The sequence below is a fragment of the Melanotaenia boesemani genome, chromosome 1 (genome assembly GCF_017639745.1).
Source record: "Melanotaenia boesemani isolate fMelBoe1 chromosome 1, fMelBoe1.pri, whole genome shotgun sequence".
NCBI classification, from domain to species: Eukaryota; Metazoa; Chordata; class Actinopteri; order Atheriniformes; family Melanotaeniidae; genus Melanotaenia; species Melanotaenia boesemani.
The window spans coordinates 33,431,649-33,456,304 of NC_055682.1; the positions used below are offsets into that span (position 1 = coordinate 33,431,649).

Below are 24,656 nucleotides of genomic sequence, written 5' to 3' on the forward strand. Positions count from 1 at the left end.
AATGTAAATTAAATCCTATTTTCATTTACTTTTTTTCATAATTGTTTTCTGTCGTCTCAGTTGCATTACCTCAGGATTTGCAAGCTTGACACTTCATCATGCACTGCAAAAAAAAAACAAAAAAACACCGAGCTCTTCAAACACTGACAGGGCTGACAATCCTTTCACAACTTGCATTGTGACATATCCTGAAAGCTACATACCAGTTAGTTTACTGTGTCTGAGGAAAGCTGTTGTACCACAGACACTTTAAAGAAAATCTAAAAGCTCAATAATCAGAGGCATTTCTTAAAGACTTTCGTGAAAAAGTTGCATTAACTTGTGTAACAATTTGAAACATTTCCATCCATCCATTAACTAAACCCACCCTGCAACCCAGTGCAGGGTCAGACGAGGGCAGAGCGTACTGAGTAAACCCCAGATGCTGAAGTACCTGCAGAGAAAAAGCACAACAGAAACTCTCCAAACTGAAGCTCAAACCAGGAACCTTCTTGCTGTGGTAATAACACACACCCTGTTCCTCTGCGGACTATTTGTTCAAGTGTGTGAACCAACTTCCTTACTTTGTGATGCAGCTAAGCTGGGATACAAGATAAAGAGGAACCGGTGTAAATCGCTCGCCACCTCTGATTAAAACACAATAAAAAATAAAAACAGACACACAGAAGGAAGTAAGATATAAAGTAAAACTTTATCATGACATACAAGTTTAAAGCCCTGAGAACCATATCTTTATATTAACTAATATGAACAAAACTGAATGTGTGAAAACCACTTTGGAAAAGTGCTCCTCTTAAATACAATCAGCACAAACCAGTTTTTACAAGCATTTGTGTGTTTTGTCCCATTTTTTTTCCTTTTAGTTTGCTTTAATCAAAGAGAAAACTATAATATCAGTAATAACATTATTATCATGTCCATATTAATAATAACAGTACAAAAATATGCACAAACCCCACAGTTGAATTAATATACGGAGCATTGTACAAGCCAAAACAACAACATAAAATTGATAAATGAGGTATTCGATAACCACTTGCATATGCACCTGCTTTTACACAGATCAGGTTAGTTTTTAAACAATTTAAAACTGAATTTACTCCAAAATCAAAAAGACAAAAAGGTTCCGCAAACTTCCAACTTCACAGCTTCCTGAGTGACGAGACCTCGCCTGCAGTTACTGACGACAAAAACCTAAAAATGCAACACCAAATCCAAAGAAGCATTCAGCCAAGCGACCGCAGCCTCCGTCAGTACTCGTCCCTCAATGCAGCTTCGACATCGAATGCAACAGCCCACTGCTCTGAGGTATTGTTGTATGACACAGGCAAGACACATCACAGTACAACTTTTCCACGCAGCAAGTCAGGTGGCAGATGTTTGCAAGTCAGTGAAGTGACCAGAGGGCTGCTGGTTCGAAGCCCATGCACCGCAGAGGGAAAGTGAATGACCAACCCTCAACACTTTCCACTCTGTGATCAGAGACCAACAAAGTGCTCTTTGACAACAGAGGATGACTGTGGTTGTGCCGGACAGTTCCCAGTGAGCAAACTGGAACTGTAAGATGAATGCTGGAGAGAAATTTCCCCATTTAATCTGAATAAAGTAATCAAAACTTTGATGTTTCTGCAACATCCCTTCTCTTTTTATATCAGATGCAACAGTACCACCACCTGCAGCATCTATACTGTTATTACATATATTCTCACTATATAGTGAACCCGCTTGCACACACTCACACACGCAAACATACAAAGGCAGTGAGGCTACACTATAGCAGACGAAAGACAGCTTGGACTTAGAAAGAGGAAAGTGTTTTAGTTACACAGCCTAAATGATTAAGCTTAAACTGTTACTAAAAACAAGGTCCATGAGGACAAAAGAAAAAAAACAACACTCAAATAAATAAAACTTAGCTGTTAACAGCATGATTGATAACTGATGTCAAAGTCTGATGAAATTCCCAGAAAAGAAAAAGTAATGACTCTCCTAAAGGATTAAACTTTAAGAGAGAGAGACTTTTCCCAGCTAGTTGAAAGGTGAAACCTGCACTGATCAGATCTCACTAGCAACTACTTTTAAGGCAGCATCTATAATTCTCACCCTTATAAAACACAGTTATGTGTCCTTCAGAGTTGTGAAGGGTAGACCGAGGGCCTAACTGCAGTGCCCTCGACAATCCTCAACTATAATCTTTACAGCGTAACGTATGCAAGACCTGACACATGATGGCTAAAAATACAATCTAGTAAAAGCACCAAGGATGCCCACCTGATCACTGAGCTTTCTACACAGTTAAATGCCTCACATCCAACACGTGCAAAGCTAGAAAATCCATTTTCATCCTTTCTGGTGTTAAAAACAATTACCTTAACAGGAAAATGTATCTTACATCAAGAGGTACAATATAATTCTGCTGTGCGTGGATCATCAGGAAGTGTGTTTTAATGAAAGGGACTAAAAATGTGGGCTGTGTAAAATTACTGAAGGGGACTACAGCCACAGCCAAAATGTCCTACAGTTCAGAAGTAAATTGGTTCACGAGGCCACATTTTCTGGCCTTTAATACCATCTGCGAGCCATGTAATCGGTTCTAAGAATTTAAATACACTTTAATTCATACTTTCTTACTTTCTAGAAAGAGAAGTCTGTAAAAGACGATGGATTCACAAAAGCTCACCTGAAGGTGTATTTGGTTAAAAAAAGAAAGAGATCGAGAGGCATTTTTTGTAGCCTATAAGAGACATGGAGCTGCCTCTTCATGGACCACAGCATCAAGGATTGTGAGGAAAACCAACTATGCATTAGTCTTTGGTATCTAGCTGTGCAATAACCAGAGGTGTCATAACACTGGTCACATGATTGTACACATGCATATCATCTCAGAACTGTCCTGGAAGAAGACATTAACTGTGACTTCTGAGTCTGTGGTCAGATTTGAAGTTGTCTGACCATTTAACAATCCTGCAAATCAAACTTCCAGGGAAGACAAGCCTTTCTGCTAGTTTTCCCTGGAAAAAAAAAAAAAAAACTACAAAAAAAAACAAAACAACAACAATGCAGATATATCACGCCCATCAGACAACCCACCCACCCCCCTTCAAAAAAGCAATAAGAAGCAAGCATGAAACAGGTTCTACAAGTAAATACAGGTGAAAGATAACAAGCCACTCCCAACTGTTTGTCCCCCCCCCAAAAAAAACACCCGCAGTGTGTCAGTCTGTCCATGTCAGTGTCAGTTCAGGCAGGATTTGTGGCGCCAAGTTCAATGGCTTTGCGGCCGAGGTAATGTAGTGTAGCTCCCCCTTTTAGAGAGTCCGATGAGGTATTCTTGAAACAGTCATGTAGTCTTGTGCATTCTTCACATGTGAATCCTCTTTAAATTAGCAGTGATTCCTTGCAGTTTGCTTCCTGAGAGAGACGCCCTCCAGACGCCAGTATGAGGTCTGACAATTATGTACTGATGATGACGCCATCCTACTCAACATTCAGCGCAGCAACTGTAGCTGGAAGAAGGACCCAAGCAAAACGGGGGACAACAGGCTCAAATTTGCATTTAGATTCTGTAGTTGTGGCTTGTAATGCCTCAGTATCATCTCTCCGTACCTCTGAGGGTGGAGCTGTGGGCTTGGGGGTCTACTGGGCTGGTTGTTAGTGAATGAGAGTTGCTGTTACCCCCCCTTTTCCCTCCCTCCCTCTGCTTTGTGCGCTAGTCCTTTAAAAACAGCTTGTGCAGACCTGCAAGTAACTGAATTGTACATCCAACCTTTGAAATGGACTCCACCTGATCCTAACTGAAGGCAGTTATGAAATGAGGTATTGAATATGCTGATCTACAGCATCTAATCATTCACCAAGCTTGAGTTCATTAAGATGCTACAGTGAGTTAAATAAACCTGAGTGGCCTGGGTTGGAGGCCTATTGCTGTGAGGTGGGTGCTCTGTACGTGAGGTTCCATTGGTGAGAGTTACCCGGCTTCCCCTGATTGCAACTACGTCAAAAAGAATACAAAAATAAAGCTGATTCAGGTTAAATATACTACAGCTCCTGAGGTAAAGACACCACTGCAGGTTACTTGATTTGAGGTATGTAAAAGAGAGAGAGAGAAAAAAAACAACTTAAAATCATTCTAAAACACAAAATCAAAAAGACAACAAAATGGCAACAAACAAACAAAATGTCCTAAGATAAAACTTTTCAAGTTCAGTTGTGAATACACCTGTCATTGGGTTTGGCTGAGCTGATTGTGTTTAGCATGTACACTAGGATTATCATGTGTATGAGTGTGTAGTGTGTTTGTGGTCGTGTGAATGTATTTTTGATAATGTGTGTGTGCGTGTGTGTGTTGGATGAGATGCATAGCAGTGCGTTTGGGCATGTGTCGTCATATAATATTCTCGGGCTCTATGTTCATGATTGGACAGCCAAGAGGTTGACAGGGTTGATGAGGTATTTGTTGTGCAACAGTTTGTTATTCTTATCGGTTTCTCATTGTACTGTATATTCATGCTGGGGGCCTCTTAGAAGAGCAGAGGCCTGGGGCGCAGGAACGAAAAGGGAGGCTTCAGTTAGGGTGACCCGCTGGGGGCCGGCTCAGCTGAGCTTGGACCCTTGGAAGAGGAAGAGGATGTGGGGCTGAGGGTCTGAACCTGGGGGGCAGAGAAGCCAAAGCTAGTGCTGGTTCCAGCAGGGGAGGCTGAAGCCACAGCAGCAGCAGCAGCCGACATAGCGGGTCCTGGGGCCCCAGCAGACTTCTGGGCAAACAGGGTTCCTTTAAGAAAGAGGGAAACATCATTTTTATTTTGTCACAGTTAAGGTAAAGGTTGAAGTTATACTTCTTGAAACAGTTACAATCATCCAAAACACCCACCTGAGTAGATTGTGCCATTAACTTCCACTGACACAGTGATGCTGGCATTTCCACTGGTTGAGATGCTCAGAGACATGTCCTGCTGCTTCTCATCTGGACAAACACAAATGACACAACACAGTCAATATTTTATTAATATTCATCTGGAAATTATAATTAAATTTGAGTAAAGAAGGTCTGAAGTCCAGAGTTGGGTAGGTATAGGTCCAGAAAAGGTTAAGCTGTGCAGGCTTGCCCTGTTTACAGCCTGTAGGATTGTACTGACAATGGAAACTAAAATTTATACTGAATGATGGACAGAAATCATTCAGTCAACTACAAAGAATTAATGTTTAAAATGAATGATAAACAAAGACATATTGGAAGCAATGGGGCCCCTTTATGAATAATAAACTGAAAAATCTTAATGACTCGTAAAGAATGGTACTGGATGCTTTAAGGGTATAAACTGTATGAGATGGTTCATTTTCAACATTCAAGTTAACTTTATTGATGTTTTTTAATAATGAGTCAAACGAATTCCCTCTGTCCTCTCTTTTTGTTGTTCTGGGTTTTCTTGTGTTTATCTGTTTTGTTCATATTATTTTTGTTAATATATATTTGTACCTGATGCTTTCTACTGAAAATAAATATGAGAATAAATACAAACAAACTAAAAAACAATCAAATTATATTTCTATACGAGATAAAAAAAATCTAACTAGTGTAGCTTGTATATAGTAATATTGTAGACAAGTCCAATTGATATTTCCTGTTTCCAACTGTCTCTTTAAAACTACAGCAACACTGACCTCTGGTGGTGATGGTAGGAGCTCCCAAGCGCAGGTTCATGGGCATTTGGGAAGCCATAGCCAGGAGGTTATGCTGGAAAGCCTGCTGCATCAGACGCTGCTGCTCCTCTGCCAGGCGGGCCATCTTTCTATCTGGCCCCTCTCCTCCACCGCTGGTCTCCAGCTTTTCTCTGAGCTGCTCCAGTGTGGCGGCTCTTGCCAAGCCAGCAACCTGCTGCTGTCCCAATGACAGCGCTATGGGAGGCCTCGCTGCCATGATTGAAGGGGTCAGGTCGTCTGGAAGAGACAGACGAGGATCACCTGCATGAATACAGGTCCATCTTAGTCACGCTTCTCATCCAGCCAGAAATGAACAATTAAGTCTGCTCAATTAGGATACTGGATTCAAAAGAAATGTTTCCTTCACAAACTCCCCAAACTAAAAGGCACAGATTTAAGACAAAGCAGAGCTGGTTCAGTCATACAAAGCAGTAAAAAAATCGACAGCAACCACAAGCCACCCTGTGTGATCACATAAAATGAGCAGCGCGTAAAACAGCCCATTAATCAAACCAAAACATGGATATTGTAGGGGTCAACAGCAGAGCCGCATTCCAACCAAGTCAAAGTGACTTCAGATAACACAGCAGAGTAATGACAGTTATCAACAGGATCCTCTTGATGTGGACTGGAAGCTTCAAAGTTCATGGAGTGTCCCTCCTGGTGTGGGAACCATGTTATTTATCAGTAGTAAAAAGGTGAGTGCTCCCATTAGCCTCAGGCAGAATTGGTTCACATGGACCCTAAAACACCTGGATGGACTATACAAACACACACTCAAAGCCATCTAAAATCACTAAAAATTCACACACACACAAACAGACAGTAAGATTCAAGTGGGACTTCATTTACATGGAAAAATCAGGCCAAAGAAGGAGCTCTGACTAGACAAAGAAAAAAAAACAAAAAACTAAAACTCGAAATGCCTGAAAAAGCATTAAGCTAAATGAGTTAGAGTATTTTTCTGTTCTTGTCTGTAGTAGCCTGTAGTTTTTAAAGACTGCAACAGAGGGCAGTATTTCTCTACCAATGCTCACGCATGACAAAGTACAACAATCCAACCCACAATGTTCACATAAAGCAGACAGCCATCAAGTTATTATTTACCCATCCTCAACTTACTGAGGAAACACAATCTTCATTCACATGTGCTTCTACACGTTTCATCTGCATTCACATATTTTCATTTATCAATCATAACATGCACATTTTCAAATAAAGACTAAACTGTTTCAGAGTCCAAATGTGAGTCAGTGTTAATTTACAAACCTTGAAAGCGCATACCTTTCTTCATAGAGGACCCTGGTGAGGCTTGCAGGCCGTTAAGGGCCACTGAGGTCCCTGCACCCAGACCTGGAAGGTGCATCTTGGGAGGTGAGAGGATGTGGGGAGCTGTGCTGGGAGAGGGAGAGAAGCGGAAGAGGCTGCTGCTGTAGCTCGGACGACGACCTTCGCGTCGGTTACTGTCTATGGCTGCCTGCAGCTCGCCTGGGGAGCTGAGGCCTTTCCTCTCACACTCATATGGGTACAGGTATTTCATGTACCTGAAGACAAAAGCACACACAGAGTGTAAGATCACCCTTTAGTTAGTATGTACATATGAACATAAAGCCTGTTCTCAGAACAAATACATTGAACTTTAAAGTGTATTAATTAGGGGTTGGATTATAAGAACATATATCTAATTAATTAGAGGCTTTGTAATTAATTCATTATTTTTAATCACATAACAGCAGTTGCCCCAAAAAGCAACTTTTTTTTGTAGTTTAATGGATTTTAGTGGACAGCTGAATCAAATAATAGACACAGACATTAATAATTTAAACTCAAGCTCTACTAATGTCTGGAAAAATGTATTTAATTGTACTTCAATTCAAAACAGTACAAAAAGAATACCCCTGGCCAAAAAGTGAACAGACCTAAAGTTTAAGTGTCATTTTAAGAACTTTAACTAGCAGCTCTTGCGGTTCTCTAATTAAGAGTCGACAACATGTTACACTACTTTTAAATTTTAAAATATTTTCATCTACACTCTTCATTAATAAGCATTAATATCTGACCATAAGTCAGGGTGGGATCAACTAGGGGCGACTGCTTTTCATTTTCAGTCTGGTCGTGGAGCAGAGGTGAACGTCTCCTACCCTGAATGCATCTGGGAGCTGGGACTGCTGCAGCGTGAGGACTGAGCCTCCTGTGACTGCTTCTGGATAAGGGAGGGGCCTGCAGAAGTATGCGCTGCTCATTGAGAAAAGGAAATGTGCTTTCAAGTCAGTCTGCAAAAGTCTCCAATAAGACCAGAAAAAAGTTGCTAGTTGCTTTAAAAGGAAAAAATAAAAAATCGCTAGATGTGTCTGAAAAGTTTCTAAATAAAGGGCCAAAATCGCATGGTTGTCAACACTGCGTTAGCCAAGCTCTGACATGTGGATCAGTGTAATCGGTGTAGCAGAAATTTTGTCAATCGCTGACAAACATCCCGCATTCTTTGGAACGCTAACTCTGATTAAATCCATTATTTTTTTTTTAAACGCGTTGATTTTTATCTCATCCCCAGTGTTTTTATTTACTGCAGTAAACTGGCTGCTCTTCTATAATCAGGCTTTATAAATGTATTTCTCCTCAACATACAAGCAAATCTTTTAAATAGACGAATAACATAACTGCTAAATCTTGCAACAAAACATTAGTAAAAAAATTAATATAAGACAGAAAAAAAAACCAAAAACCCCAGAATGAGGTTAATACTAAAGGTAGTTGTAATATGACCAGTCTGAATCTTCAGCTGCCAGTTCTTAAGGAATATGTCTCACAGCTTCTCAAAGGACTTTACAAAACTTGCGGTTTTTATTTGTTTATGGGTCCCACACCTTGTTCAATACTTCAAATGTTTTAAAGATATACTACATATATTGCTGATGTATTCAGTTTTCAGCTATTTTTGCTTTGGAAATCATCTTGTTGGTGCAGACATACTACTTTATGTTAGTTAAACCGTGTCATAGTTGGCATTTTTTGGAGATGCAACTAAACCTTTTAAAGGCCTTTGGAAACAAAGTGCCTAAAGATTACATTTAATTAGCTAAGTAGTTCGTTATGTGTAGAGAAGATACTGGTTCATCCCTTAAATTAGATGTCTTTTTTATGCTTGGATGATTCATAGGTCATTTCTCTGACAATGGTCAAGTGCAAAGATTGAAAAATAAGCAAAAAAGCAGCCAAACAAAAAACATTGTAAGACTTTAGAAAGCCTGGAGGACTATTTTTCAAGGCTCCTCAAGGTCTGGCTGCTTGGAAGTAAAACATAAAGAAATGAGGGGCAGCTATAGGCACTTTGCACTTTGTCCAGCTCCGATCCTCGAGGGCCACAATCCTGCAGGTTTTCGATGTATCCCTGCTTCAAAACCACCTGACTCAAATGAACAAAAGTGCAAAACTTAATTGGCTGTTGGATCCATTTCATTTGAGTCAGGTGTGTTGAAGCAGGAAACATTGAAAACCTGCAGGACAGCGGCTCTCAAGGACTGACTTTGGACACCCTTGGTCTAATTTCTGCACCATCTTTTCCACACACAACTCTGTCTGTTTTATTATCGAGGTATGAGCTAGTGCAACATAAATTCAGCATAAATGAACACCCCTATATTACAGAGCTGACTGCCATAATGGCGGAATACCAGTATGGAGGATCAATAAGAAGAAAGACAGCAGCTTCCATTAGATTGAGTTTGCAGAGCAATGCAACACATCAGCCTAGCAACATTAAAAATACATGAAGGTTCATTAGTGATATTTGCTGCTAGTGAAGATAGAGAGGTGTTACTCCTACTGAAGGGCTTCCATCAAGAGAGCGAGAGTTTTAGATGAGGCTAAGCATTTAAGCTGTCAGTCAAACCCCAACTTAAGTCACTGTGAACTCTGACCCAAATCACATCAATACATCGATGGGAATCAATGGACTCTATGTGTGATGTAATGCTCGCAGGGATTGAGAGTGAGGAAGGAAGGTGAGCGAAGAAAATAAACTCGCACAACACAAAGGCAATATTCATATTAACATTTCTACGGATATAACGTACATATGTTAAAATTGTTTTTACTATGTAAAACACAGTTTTTGTGTGAAAAATGCTTAATAAAACAAGGTTGATTTGATTTGATTACTCTGCTACATAAGCATGTATCAGAGTACTTTGTCTCTGTCAGTTAGCACAAGTAAAAGGTGAACCATTAGGTGACCTGCATAGACAGCTGCACCGATTAAAATAGGAGAAGATCAGCTCTAGTAGACATGTGTCACATGTGAGCCCTGCTTAATACTATGTACACGTATTGCATTAGAAAGGTGATTGTTTGCAGTTTAAAAGGTTACACACTTGAGAATCCTGATTTAGTTCCAGTAGATTAAATTATTCTGTTTCTTGTTTTTTTTTTTTTTTTTTTACAGTGATACAAAGACTTACTGTGTGCGCAGAGTGAAAGCAGCGCTGGTGATGGATGTAGGCAGGTTGAGTCCCTTTGTGATTTCTCTCCAGATCTTCTTGTTGATAACCTCCACAAGGCCTCCCTTCTCTGTCACCAGCTTGTAAAGCATATACAGATCCAGGACTTGCTTGGCCATGATGGGGATACGATTGACCGGGGTTCCTATATTAGTAAATTAGAAAATAAATAAATACAGTAAAATTCACACACATCATTTAGAATAATTTTAGGCACCTTGAATGATTTGCTATGGAGAAAACATGGCAGCCAAAATGATTGTGTACAGCCTCTACAATGAGAATGGCAGAAGAGGAGGAATTCAAGCTCATCAATTCACCCACCGATCAATCCTGAAACAGCCAGGATTATTTTGTGACCTCATACTGATCTAATTGCTGTCAGAGTGCTAGTAAGAAGAGGGTGACGAGCTGGCTGCCTGCACGCCTATTAAATTTGGCTTGAAAACATATTACCCCAGTTAAGGCAATCTGGCGTGAACTGGAAAAGGGGATTCACAAACAACACAAAGCAAAGCGGCTCTAGACTTTTGATACAGATGCATTAATCTTGTCAACAGCTTATCTGCAGTGAAGCTTGCAGGGAAGCGTGGGGAGGGGAGGAGGTGGGAGAACATGGAGGGAGGAGTCAGGGGGTGGGTCCCATAGCCCACAGAATCAAAAAGTGCAATGTGCAATAATGTGAGCATGAAGCAGGAGGAGGGAACAGGGGGACTGTGACAACCTGCTAATCCATAGGCAGCAGTGGGTGGGAGGGGTGACGGTGGAGGGGGTTGTGGGATAGAGCAGTATAATGAAGCTCGTTTAGAGGATTGTACTGAGTAAATCTACACCCCTCTGCATTAGTACTGCTGGACTCAGTGCAAGAGTCGCACAGATTTGCCCTCACAGTTAATCCAATCCTTCAGCCCATCTACAGGCTGTTCTTAACCTGGAATTGGATTCATTAATGACTTTATAAAATAGCAGTGTGATCAGGCCATGAAGATTAGCCTGATTTATTTACTTAAGTTAGAAACACGTCTTTAAGTCAGGTGGAAAGGGACCATGCAAGCCCATGGACTGGTACAGTGAGGAGGATCAGGAAGATCTGATCCATCATTTGGAAGCTGGCGGCAACAGAACTAAGGGTTTCACTACTTCAGTGTTCACAGGGGGAATAAAAGAAAAAAAAAAACGTTTAAAGACAGCTATATAGAAACAGTTCTTTGGATGAGGTTTTGTGAACATTTAACATGACATTTGTTAAAAATCACAGGTTGCTCATTCTCTATGTTAACTGTGCACCTTTGGTATGTGAGCAAACTTTGAGGGCTGCACGTTAAAAGGTTAAAGACTAGAGATTATTTTTAAGAAAATAAGTTTTATATATATATATACACATACACACACACGCACATACACACACACACATATATATATATATATACATACACATATTGATTTTAATTGATGCAACACATGCAGATTCAATTACGATTTGTAAATGTTCAAAAGTGATTGTTTTTATAACGATTAAATGACAGGAACACAGCTACTAAGTGTGGTAAGAACATAAAAGTCGCGTGTGCCTCCTGGACATATTTAGGGGACGGATCGGTCCGTCTCCCTAAAATGTCCTAACGGCAACCAGTAAATGGAGATACTGGAAGGCCGCAGCTAGCCTTTTAGCCACTGTTACGGAGCGTGAGATTTACTCATCGGGTTTGCAGGCTATCATTTGGAAACATCCTGGTTTTTATGGACATGAGAACAGACAAGGCCTGGACAAGACCTATTCCATATGTAAGTTGTTTAAATCCAAAATAAATTATATTAGTAATACTACAAACATGCTACAGCATCTCATGTGTTCTAAGTCCAGGTTGGAAGAGAAGAAGCTGCCAGTCTTGATGGCTTGACATACATTGTCAGAATAATTCCATACTATAGCCTTGTCTGCTGGTTTAGACTACTTTATCAAAATGGCATAGCTATGTATTCCTCTTTGATCGATAGGGTACAATGATATTTAATAGTTTAGTTGACAATATTATTTAAAAGTTAATCATTACACATTCAACCTCGCAGTTTGGGAGAAGGCGCTGGATGCTAATAAGTTAATGCTACAATATGTATTTAATTTACATTACAACCTCACAAAAAAGATTAACAGGAAAAATTGTATTATAAGTAGTTTCATACACTTCATGTGCATCTCCCCTCAAGTTTAGTCAGTTAATGTGCAATATAATACACTAAACTAATTTGTGGCGTCACAATCGACTGTATGCTGACGCACTTTCTGAGTAGTCAGTGGTGCTGAAATGATGGGCCATTTGCAGTTTTCTGTGCTACGCATGCTTATTAACCGAGTAGCTAGTAGTAGTAACGTATACCAGACAGAAAGAACACCTGTTATTGTTTTTAGTTACTGCAAACACATTTTCCCGTAGAGTCCATGGAAAAATGTTAACATAATACAAAAATTATGTTGTTGGATTTATTTATGGTTTGACATAAATAACAGAGTTGAAATAATTTTGTTTTACTTGAATTAATGGATACTGAATGGATTTAAAAGTATGATGTAGCCCCTTGACTATCAACTCAACAAAACTTTATTTATTGGTAAACAACCACAGTTGGACAAGCAACACATATCAGAAAAACATATGCAGTGAAAATCCTGATAATTGTTTAATAATCGAATAGAAGCACCGTGAATCGTAATGAAATCATGAGGTGTCTAAGATTGCACTTGATTACTTTATGAACTAGCTAAACACAGGTGTTGCCTTTACTGGCAATGTAGTAATGTATTTGTGAAAATGACCGATGTAATTTGTAAAACTTGATCTATGATATAGAATTAATTAAAGGTTAGAACAGATGGGCCCTTTCCAAGATACCAGTGTCCTTTTTCTCTAAATTTAATTTTAAGACTGGATACATAGCTATCGCTATGCCAGATTATAGTTATTTCATTTTATAAATCAATCAAAAAAATATAAAAGTAATTGTTTAAAATCAACTTCTACAAAATTATATCAGAATGAACATAATTTATCTACAAACAAAGTAATGCTCATCTTAAAAATATCTTTTTGTCCTGTGTATTGCACTGAACATACAATCTGCTTTATCAACAGGTGGTAAAGAAAATTCATTGGCAGAGCTTTCATTTCATGGCTCGGTTGAAGAAAATTTCCAGAACTCTCACCAGGAGTGCTTAGTCAGTTATCTAATGCAGCGTTGGACATCAATCCTGCATTAAACAATTAGTACAACAACAGGGGTCAGAGATCAGCCAGGGGTTATTGATGTGTGCATTAAACTGCAGGTCAGCAGGAAGCCATGTTTTCATACCGGCTTGCTCGCGAACAATGACAGCACAACAAATGAGACAACAGCAGTGGCCCCAGAGTGACAGATCAGCAGTTAGCTAGTCTTTAATTCACGCCTCTGCTTTTGTCTCCGTCTGCTGTCAAATCAAAATCTGATTTTATGCATTTACCAGGAGCTATTTTAAGAGCCCATCGCCGCACAAAGACACAAACGTGACTGATTTCATGCAGCAGTAATCAAAAAGTATACGTAAGAGAAGAAATCAAGTAGCTGCTGAATTCGTACATCTGAAATGATGCACTGGTGGGTTAGAAACCAAAAACATTTATTTAGTTTGTCAACACATGGCTTCAGCCAGGTTTCACATTTCAAATGACCTGACCACATGTGAAAGCACCTTGATAACACCGTAATTACCAAAAATCACATTAACAACATTTGGGCAGTTCGGCAGAGAGTTCCCCCATTTGGGAAAACCACTGTGCCTTTGCGGTCCAACATCTGCTGTTTTTAACCCTGGAGACAATTAGCCTTAACAGGCTTAATTAGACCAGCCCAAAACATCTCTTTTGATCATAATACTACAACTCTGCCTCACAGACAATCTCTATGGCTGCTGTCATTGCTTCAACTGCAAACCTGTTGCCTCACTTTATTTAGAGAAAGCTAGATGCAATATAATGGTCAATTATACAAGACCACGCCATGACACAAGGCCTCAAAGGAAGCAACTACTGGATATTTCACCTCTCTGTAAAGCCTTGATTTCTCCATTCGGCTGCTCTGAGCCAATCTGTAATTGGCTGCAGGTTTCACCTCCCATCATCCTTTGCCCTGGACTGATTTTCCCCCAGGGACTGGGCCATCAGGAGCCTAGTGATTAATGGCATCAGGGGTCAGAGGTTGCTCTGGTGGGAAGTGCTGAGGCTGAGGGCCCCTGAACCACTCCCTAAGTCTTTCCTCCAACCTCGAGTGTGAACACAAGAGCCACACGGCTAGCCTTCAGGAAAGAAAAAGTAAGGAGTATGCCTTTGAAGGATTCATATTTGGAAGTGTGTGTGTGAAAATGATCGATATCCTTTGCCTGTGATGTTTGCCCTCAAATAACATTGCGTAATGCATTTACAGCACAGAAACCAAGATCTGTCCCGACAGAGGAAGACATGAAAATAAACCTTGCACATGCACATAATTAAATATGTAATAAAAAAAGCCTTTTTATTTTTAATTTAATAGAAAAATGTTGATTTCATTAAGAATTTCTTAAATTGAAAATGATCATTTTGTCATTACATTAAAGCTCCAGCTTTCTATCTCAATGTGATCTCCCTCAAAAAAGGAACAAGGTCATTTTATCTGACCCCTGACCTAATTTTAGCAGGAAACAGCTGTTCACATTAAAGGCCTACTATAATAAATCAATTGGGTGCCCCTGACGCCAGTGGTGGTAAATTAAATATTGCTGACTTCACTTGATGGGCATTCTTTAAATAATTAAAAGACAAGGCGACAGCCTTACAGCGGCCAACACACAGGAAATGAATTTTTTACTGAATGAGCACTGGCTGGTGTGAGGTTTCACTGCTATCCACAGTGAAGAAAGACAGGAAAAAAGGAGAGGGAGAGAAGGAAATAACATCATCTTGTAGAGTTTGGTTGCTTTACCTCCTCTGATTACTCTTGTTATCAGACTGTTAATACGCCAATCAAAATATAAGGAGAAACAATAAAGCAGAGTGATTATAAAACAAAAATAAAAAAAAAAAAACAAGAAAAAAATAAAGTGGGAAGGTTTTTTTTTACTGCCTTTAGGAGGGAAGGAAGGAAAGATGGAAGAAAGAAGGGGGAGGTGTAGTAGTTAGCCAGCTGGAGAAAGACTGGATTACTGCTGTAAGAAAGGTGTCAGCCAACACAAACAGCCTCTGGCCTCATGGCAGTGTCTGAGTCCTTTCAGAGCACCCAGCACTCCACCACCCATCCACACCTTCCTCCTCCTCTGCCTCATGCTCCCCCCTACCCCAATCCCTAATTCTACACAGCAAATGGGAAACTAGTAAGAGGTCTCACTTCTGTGCACTTTAGATAATTTCCTCTGGTCAATTGAAGTCTCTTAATTAACCAAAACATCTGTTGATGATAAACTGTCATTTCTAAGTATTTTCTAAGTTGTCAGAAGAGACGTTAATTATATTAAAGTGTAAACCAGCCTGATGCATTTCAAACTATAAAATACTGCAGTGTAATATTTATTCATTTCTGCTTTTAAATGATCTGCTGCCAGAGAAGGTTTTACCTCCCCCCTTCCTTGTCACACTCTTATGACGTTACATATTAAAAATCTTGATCCTTCAAGGTCTTTGATTTTCTTAAAGCAAATTTCTGCCCGCCATATTGCCGTTATTGTCTTAAAATTCATGTTTTTAGGAATTTTAAGGAATAGCAGCAGAGATCAGGTCAAATCCTTCTTTAACATGAGGCAAAGAGACGCTGACAGGACAGACAAGTGCCTGGGCTCCACATGCTGGGAGTTTACTTTATGCAGGCAGCCCCTGGCTGTTTGGTTTATATGTTCATACGTCAGGCCAGCATATTGTCAAGACCCTGCTGTATGCTGGGGCATGTTTGTTTTATTTTTAATGCACAGCCAGGGACATAAAAGGTAAAAAAGCCTTGAGTAGATGGAATTTGCTATCTTTAGTGCAGGCAGAGCCACCACTCGCATGTCAGACCAATTCATATCAAGTGTTAAGATATGTACCCTCCACATAAGGGAACTTAAATGTAACAGTACACTATAGATCCAATGCTATTCCAAGCATGAAGTTAAGGGTACAGCTGGTCCACACACAGATAGAAATTGAGGGACAGTCATTTCAGAAATATCTATTAGCTACTAATCTCTACAGATGCAGATACAGAGGTTTAACACCTGTCATGTCAACATAGCAGTTAATCTGAAATAACAGAGAAATATAAGGAAAATGAAAAGAAGACAGAAAAGAAAAAAATAAGTTATTTTCCGCAAACACAGGACACATTAAAATCTGATCCCCTGATATAGATAAACCAAAATCCATCTGCAGATATAAAACAATGCAGCTCAAAGTTTTGTCAGTGACAATAAAAACAATATTAATGCTTTATTAGGGCGGAGCATTAAAGGTGTCAGATTAGCTCAGAGGCATGAATGATTTTAACACCAGCTTACCTCATGTGTCCCCTAACAGATAAAATAATGAATAAATGGCAGGACTTCCTGAAAAATCCAACAAACCCATTTCTGATTCAGCTCAGTTAATCTCCATCTCTCTACTCATATTCTCTCGTCTCAAAAGACAAACACCAAGGGAAACAAAGGGAGACAGCCATTGACCGATAATTCATTTGAAGCCATTTTTACTCATGAAACAATGAGAAGAGCTTCTTTAAGAAGAGTTATTATGGATAGCAGACAGCCAGTAAACAAAGGGGCTGCCCTCTGTGCACGCTGAACTGCTTCCATCTGTGGTGTAAAACAGAAAAACTGGCAAATATCCTGAAGGTCAGCTGCAACAAATCCTGCTGCCTCCTGTCCACACATCAGGTCAGACTACACAGTGACGCTACTAGAAATGGAATTACATGACTACAAGCTCAATCTTTTTTTCTCTCTATGATCGGCCTAATCTTGCCAAGCTTCCAGAAAGAATCTTAAAAGTGAACTGGATGTCATCAGACACACAGAGAAAGACAAAAAAGAGAGAGAAACATGACTCTTTCTGTGGGTCATAAGGATGGGTCACCTGGTGAAATAGATGGGGGGGAAGGGAATTGAAAAGGTTGGATGGCGCGAAAAGTGAGATGGCCTCTCCAACTGTAACCCAAGTCCTCTTCATCCCCAGAGACCCAGCAGATCAACTGACAAGACCCCAATCAGCGCTGGCTGATATGGAGCCAACAGAGATGGATGAATGGATGGGCGGATGGACAAACTGAAGAATGGCTGAGCTTTCTTATGCTCATGGTTATTCAGGGTCACCGGTATTTCAATTTCTAAAGGATGTCGGGGGAGGGGAGTTGTATTTAGTGTCTGTCATATGTCAGACAAGGAATATCAGGGTTTTCACACATAAGAAAATTGTAACCCCCCCCCCCCTTCCCCCCCTCCAAAAATAAAATGTTAAATTATAATAACAACTGCATATTTCACTGAATTGAAATGTTACAGAATGTGTACAAGACTGAAGTCATCACATTTAGAAATGAAAATCCAGAAAAAAAGCTCCAAATATAATTAATGTAATGGAAAGGTGATTAAGGGGAAACTGACAAATTAATGTTGCCACTTTTGCTTAAGATAGCTGTTTTTTTCCCCCCTTCTGCTCAAGGTTTTTATTTTTATTTTTGATGAAAAGGAAAATTACTGAGCGGTTTTCTGACTGCACAGGTTTATGCATCCATCTATTAGTGCGTCTGAGTGCTTCCTCCTCATCATACATTTGGTTGCTGCCCCACCCAGCAGCCTTTTTATTGAAAGTAAGCAACTATTATCTATGGGTGTTTCCCTCTCTGTAAAAATGTATATAATGATGAAATGGATGGTTGGCTAATCTGAAATTTACAAGCCACAGGCCAGTGCTCTGAATGCATCACTGTGAGTCCAGTAATCTGAATATTCTATAATTAAGAGATTAGACTTCACAATAACTATGAAATTATAAAGCGCACTATGATGTTTTTTTTTTTGTTTTGTTTTTATTGAGAAAAGAAAATATGTATGTAGAAAATATTTTTCTGATAATTGTATGTCTTAATCGCCACAGGCTCCTTCCCTGCAGTTAAACTAAATCAACCACTTAAACCTGTTGCATTAGTCACACATGACTCATGGATGTAGTATGCAAACACAATTTCTCTGTCTTCATTGCAGTTTTATTAAATATATGTTTTTCTATATAATTTGTAATATTTTTTACACTTTCTGAACAAAGAGAGCTGCGTGAAAAATTAGCAGTGTATGTGTGTGTGTGTATAAAAAAAAGACTTGTTTTTCAGGTTTCATAGTTTTTAAAAATACAAATGGCTGAAAACCAAATGTGTTTTGATGCATCTCTCACTGATCCATCCTTTCTTAAAATCAACTTTTCAATTGACTTAATCAGTTAAACCTGATGCAATGAATGAGTACCGCAGTCACACACGCATCCTGACTTACAGGGCACTGCAGATCATAATGGATTTAAGAACCAAGCTACAATCATGCTAAATTAAATTTGTGAGCAAGCCTTACATTTAATGGCAAGTGGAAAATGTCAACTTAAGTTTTACCATGCTTGGGTAACGTGGGAGGAGGAGGGAAGGTAAAGCAACGTTTGAAATTAAATATTTTCTGATAATTGTCTTTGTATCAAATTTTAAATTTCCAGGTTGGTAAAATTTAGTGGATGACCTCTGCTCTGTATTTACATTCAACTGGAAAATTAAGTCAGAGAAAAGTGGACCTATAGCTTGACCCTGTCAAGACTGTATATGTCACAGTAACATGGCAATAGATAATCACAGGTGGCATAAGCTGCATCTTTTTCTTACTGTAGTTTGAGACAGTCACAAACGCAGGGTCAGTGGGTCTTAAATAAATCAGCTTTCATAATAAACATTGTAGGGTTTAGAGAGGGACACTGGAGACGGACAAAAAGAGATTTTACATGAGGATAAAACAAGTTGCTAAGGTTACAGGTCTGAATAATATTGCTGGTTTAGAAGTTACAAAGGTGACAATGTTCTCACAGGAAAGTGCGGCCTTTAGTGAGTTTTCTGTCCCTTAAAGCAAGTTTCATAACACTGCAAACTTCACCCAATGGCAGCTCAGACTGACAGATAAAGCCATCAGCATTGCGAGTGCAGCACCATCGATCAATATGAGACGCATGAGCTGCTATAAGCTGAGATGAAACAGGAATATGTTACAAAACATGAGATATTGTGGGATTTTATTAACCTGTTTTGCAAATTCTACTTCCCACTAATACCTATTACCACTGGCTTTGAAACCCATGACAGTGAGTGATTTATTTGCCTTTCAAGGATTAAGCTGATGCTTTAAATGTGGGGGGACTTAAGAACAGCACAATATGCTTTAATTCCTCTTCCTATAATAATTAAAGATGCTTGCTAACAGAAAAAAAAAATACTACATTTAAACGTTAATGCAAGAGATTAAGGGTTTTATGAGCTAAAGACATTAAAATATAGGAAAATGAATCATGACATACTTTATACAGCATAATGATAATTTATAACACACTTGCAGGTGATGAAAACCCATCTTGTCACATCTAAATAACTAATAGCTTTAACTTTGTATGCCAAACAAAAAAACTCTATCAATCTCAGTGGCAAAGACACAACAGCATCTGTGTTTCACATCCATTTCTTCCCTCGTTTTCCATTAGGCCCCTTTGCACTCACATCTTGGTTACTGTGCGGCTTATGGAGCAGTGCTGCAGAGCTGCGCTGGAAGTGAGCTCAGGGCTATTGTATTGGTGTAGGGCTCCTTTGGGGGCTGTAATGCATTTCATACCATCCATCAAGGGGGTGTGGAGGGCAGGAAACATTGCTTTAAGAGCATACACAGGACACAGATGGAGAAGCAAGACATGAAGATATGCAGAGATAGAAGTTTGGGAAATTTGTTGATCACAAGAGAGTTCCATGTACCAACAGCTTCAGAAAGCCCCTACAAGGAAAGAGTACAATGTACTCAAAGATTATGTAAACACATCTGGGTTTTACATTAAATTTGAATTCATAACTAGAATACTAAAAAAATTAATTTATTATACCATGTCTTTTCCTGATTTATGACATTGTTAAATTATCTTTCAGCTTGTGTAACTGACCTAGATCCTGGACAAGAAAATCAGGTCAATACAAAGATCTATCATACTGGTGTCTTATCTTATCTTATCTTATGTTAGTATATATATTTATCCTATTTTTTCCACTTATGTTTGTGTTTTAATTTACTTGTTCCTTGGTGATTATTTTAACATATAATTTCCAACTTTTCTGACTTGAAAAATCATTTTCTTCCCTGGAGAAATCATAGCCATCCAGTTAATGGGTCTCTTTCTGCTTACTAGACAACTTTTTGTCCCGTTTTTCATTTAATGTTTGTAGAAACACGAAAGGTAGTTTATTTTCTGACCTAACAAATTAACTTTGCTGAATGGATGACTCTGCTTGAGACCTACACTGGTCCTCCTCCCTCCTCAGTTACTTATAAGCATGGTGATTAAGAATCTTCCCGCTCTGAAGCTTAAAGTCTCAAATCCCTGTACAGAATAGTCGTAATTAAAAATGGACAACACAGAGGCAGTTGTCGCCGTCCAACAGTCTGGCTAAATGACAAAGGAAATAACAGGGAGATCGTGGCAAAGAGAGAAGGGGGTGGGATAAAGAAACACAGAGGAAGAGGAACAAAGAATAGCCTTGAGTGGAAAGAAACAAACAACCAAACAAAATCTCAAGATTTTCATCTGACATCCCTGAAACACAAAAAAACCATCAGGAAAAGTACTATTTCCTTTTGTTTTGAAGGAAGAGCGTTACCACTACAGATGCTTGCTCCACAAAGGCTGGGTTGTAATTTACCAGCCACTGGGTGGAGTGTCACAAAGTTAAAGACAATCTCACAGCCCATATATACAGACATATATATATATACACAGACATATATATATATATATATATATATATATATATATATATATATATATATATATATATATCTCATGATGGAAGCCACAAAATGTTTGATCACAAATACAGGGTAGGAAACATTCAAAAGGAACATTTCTGCCTCTTCTTTTGGAGTCTTCTCCTGGAATCTAGAGCAAAGATTAGAAAGCAGAGGTTGGCATCTGTATATCATTTGGGTTCCCATCCTTTCCTGAGAATCAGCCCCCTTTGCAACCTGCTCTAGTTCACCCAATTATCTGCCTGTCTGACTGGCAAGCTCGGCTTCAGCCCACTGACAAAGTGCTTTAAAAGGGGAATGAAAGAGCATGGCCACAAGCTGCCTGATGTCTCCTTTAACCTCTGCTCAGTCACCCTGGCACCTTGTTTGCCCTTGTCGCCTTCTGTGGTTTTCATGTCTGCCCTCTTCATCCCTCATCCTGTGCTTTCTCCCTTTTCACACATACAGACACGCGACGGTCACTCCCTTGTCTGCTGTCCGTCAGTGCTGTCCTATCAAAAAGTACGGCCCCCACTTATTTAGAGATCATTAATCATCCCGTGTAGGACAGGAGGCCCTTTAATCCAGCCACTCCCCCCCAAGCCTCACCAAGCAGGCCGCAGTGCGGCCCTCCACCCCTATCCCCCATGGTGTTATCAAGTTTCAGTGGTTGTAACTGTAGCACAATAAACAGAGGGGGAAGGAGAATGTGGTGGGGGCAAAGAAGGAGGAAGGAGATCAAGACCGAAGGAAAGATGAGAGGACAAAATGTCAGATTCTCATTACATGTTACTATTGAACTCAATGTAAAACATGCTTATTTGGCCTCAAAGAAGACAGATAAATCCTCTTATGTATCAGTTTAAAGAAACTAGTCAGAATAGGAAAATCTGTTGATCAAACTAAAAACATAATAATCCATTGCCCCATAAATCTGCACTGTCTGAGATTGCATTTAAAGTTTTATTCCTCAAACTAACACTTCATCTAAAATGGACAAATATGTGCACAATACCGTGTGTTTTTATTGTTAAACCAACCAGGTGCTGCCACTTTCCAGAAGTTGTGGGGTGTTAACTAAAGGAAAATGAGGCCATATCAAAGAGCCAGAGAATGTTCCTATTGTGGTGTGGTGTTTGTATAGAGGGCCTGGCTGTTACGAGGGCCAGTGTGGGGCTGACCAGGGGAGTAATATAATGCATACATGGATCCCCCAGAGCCCATTCATGGTGTAATTGGTGTGGACAGAGCTCTTGGTCTCTGGGTTACAGTTGGGGAACTTCCATGTATGCCCTGCTGGTAGGCTACCTTTCCCACACTACAAATACTAGAAAAGATTTCAGCTAAATCTGGACATGAAAATCAACAGAGGGTGAAAAAACAAACAAACAAAAAAAAAAAAAAAAAAAAAAAAACAACATAGCAAAGACATACACGTTTTTACTGCAGATCATTTTTCTTTTAATTTTTACTTTGTGTCGTATTTTTCTATTATCTCAGAAGAGAATGTAATAACACCAAATTACTGAGCCGCACAGAGCTGAGGGTCATCAGTTTTTATTTGTTACATGGCTCCTGAACACATTCCTGTGTGCTACGCAGCAGCTTTATGGGGGAAAACAGAGCATCTCATAGTAAATTTTACTGTGGACGTGCAATTAAATAAGAATAATTTCTTTTATTCATTGCCATCTTCCATTCTCCTCCATTTTCAACCCATCCTCTAATTCCATAAAGCTCTAACCCCATCAAGGCCACAACATCTTAACGACACAGACAAGTCCTTCTTACCGCTTTATTACTATTAACAGGCCTAAATCTGGAATGTAGGGATTTTCCCCTAAAGTAACTCTAAAGCAGTGATAGCACACCATGTGGTCCCTCCTAAGCTGAAACTACACTTCCCATTAAGAAGGATGGATCTTTCCTGAGCTGACTGCAACGTGTGGGGTTTCTTGGCTAGAGGAGAAGGAGAAACTCTTGCTTTTAACCCCCCCCCCCCACCTCTTGACTGGTGATTTCAATGAACAGGAGTCTCTCTCTCTCTCTCTGGCTCTGTCCATCAGAGCCCGGGGCCATTAATCATCTCAAGTGGACAGCACTGACAGGCAGTTGGCTGCATCACTCATATTTTCTTCCCGTCTTTTTTCTTCATCGTGCACCCACTCCTCCAACCGCCTCACTTACACCTCCCTTGCAGGCCCACCTTATGTCCCAAACGCCCTTTTCCCAATAACAAAGCAAATAGACATTAAACCATAACAAACAATCACCCATCTACTCAATCTCAACCTTTAAGGTGGTTAAAAGCTTCAAACCAGCTTTAGGATTTTGGGCTGCAGCGAGTGGGACTAAGACAGGAAAACCTGTAATGGATCTAATGAACGGTGACATCTCCATAACGCATCAGGGTTATGCACACTCTTCCAACTTGAACAGCCCTAATGCATTTATATTACATGCACATGTCGGGCCATTAGCTAATGTTTCTTTCTGCAACAGATGATTAAAATATACATGAGGTTCTCTGGTTGATTAAGGCTGAGATCCTTCTCTAATGTTACAAGCAGCAAACGGTACATATATCAATAGGGTAACAAAAGGGGATCCAACAGTAGATGGAACAATATTTCTTTCGCCCTCTGATGATTTGGTGTGACGGGAGCAGTAATAAGAGCAAAGAGAGTGAAGGCTGAAACCGTTTCTGTAATATAGAGCCCATCAATGGGCCCCTTTACTCACTGACACTATTTAGGACAGCTGCTAAAATTCCTCAACCATTAGCGCACACACAGGCATGTTTTTAAGCGCGGAGGCAGGAAATGGGAATCCCTCGTAAGTTTTCCTTCCGTTGTTGCTTTCCTTTCAAGACCTAGAGGCCCCTTACCAAGGTGGGAAAAACACCTCGCCATTTGTCTCTCTCCCTCTCTCTTTTCAGAGATCCTAGTGGTTTTCACTTAACTTTGCAATCTGCCTCTTACAATGAAGCCACTTCCAATTCAGAAGCAGGTATTTTCTCTAATGACCAAGTAGTGCCTTTATTTGTAAAAAGGTAAAACACCAATAATAATACAAAAAAAAAGAACTAATAATGAAACAGAATAAAAAAGAAATTAAAAAGCCCTCTTTAATCACGAAATGAATGGAGTACAAAAACCTTCCATTTCTATCAATAGAAAGGGAGTGATGAATGTAGTGTGTAATTACAGCGTCCACCTACAAGAGCTTGGCAAAAAAGTGGATCTTGCCAGCAACTCCCTAGTGATTAAGGCTCTGGTTTGAGAGACAGCAGAGGTCAGCCAAGTGCCTCTTGTCTTAAGAAAAGGGTGAACACACTCATGCTTGAGTAGCTGAAATTATACCTTTCTTTGCCGTATAATGGTTTCATCAGCTCTCCAAGATGCGTTTCTTATACA

General features: G+C 39.7%; 1 protein-coding gene across 5 annotated transcripts in view; it reads right to left on the reverse strand.

Annotated features, from left to right (window-relative positions):
• Positions 1-3,143: 3,143 nt before the first annotated feature.
• LOC121632310 (AT-rich interactive domain-containing protein 3B-like) overlaps positions 3,144-24,656 on the reverse strand; it is a 63,845-nt gene continuing 42,332 nt past the window's right edge. Inside the window, exons 5-9 of one of the 5 annotated variants that reach the window (XM_041974068.1) lie at positions 10,158-10,341; positions 6,970-7,244; positions 5,662-5,961; positions 4,871-4,963; positions 3,144-4,771 (exon numbers count right to left, since the gene is read on the reverse strand). In XM_041974068.1, coding sequence (XP_041830002.1) covers positions 4,569-4,771; positions 4,871-4,963; positions 5,662-5,961; positions 6,970-7,244; positions 10,158-10,341 — 1,055 coding nt within the window. In that variant the 3' untranslated portion in view covers positions 3,144-4,568. The remainder of the gene's footprint in view (positions 4,772-4,870; positions 4,964-5,661; positions 5,962-6,969; positions 7,245-10,157; positions 10,342-24,656) is intronic. The other 4 variants (XM_041973990.1, XM_041973812.1, XM_041973904.1 and 1 more) reach the window with 4 other exon arrangements.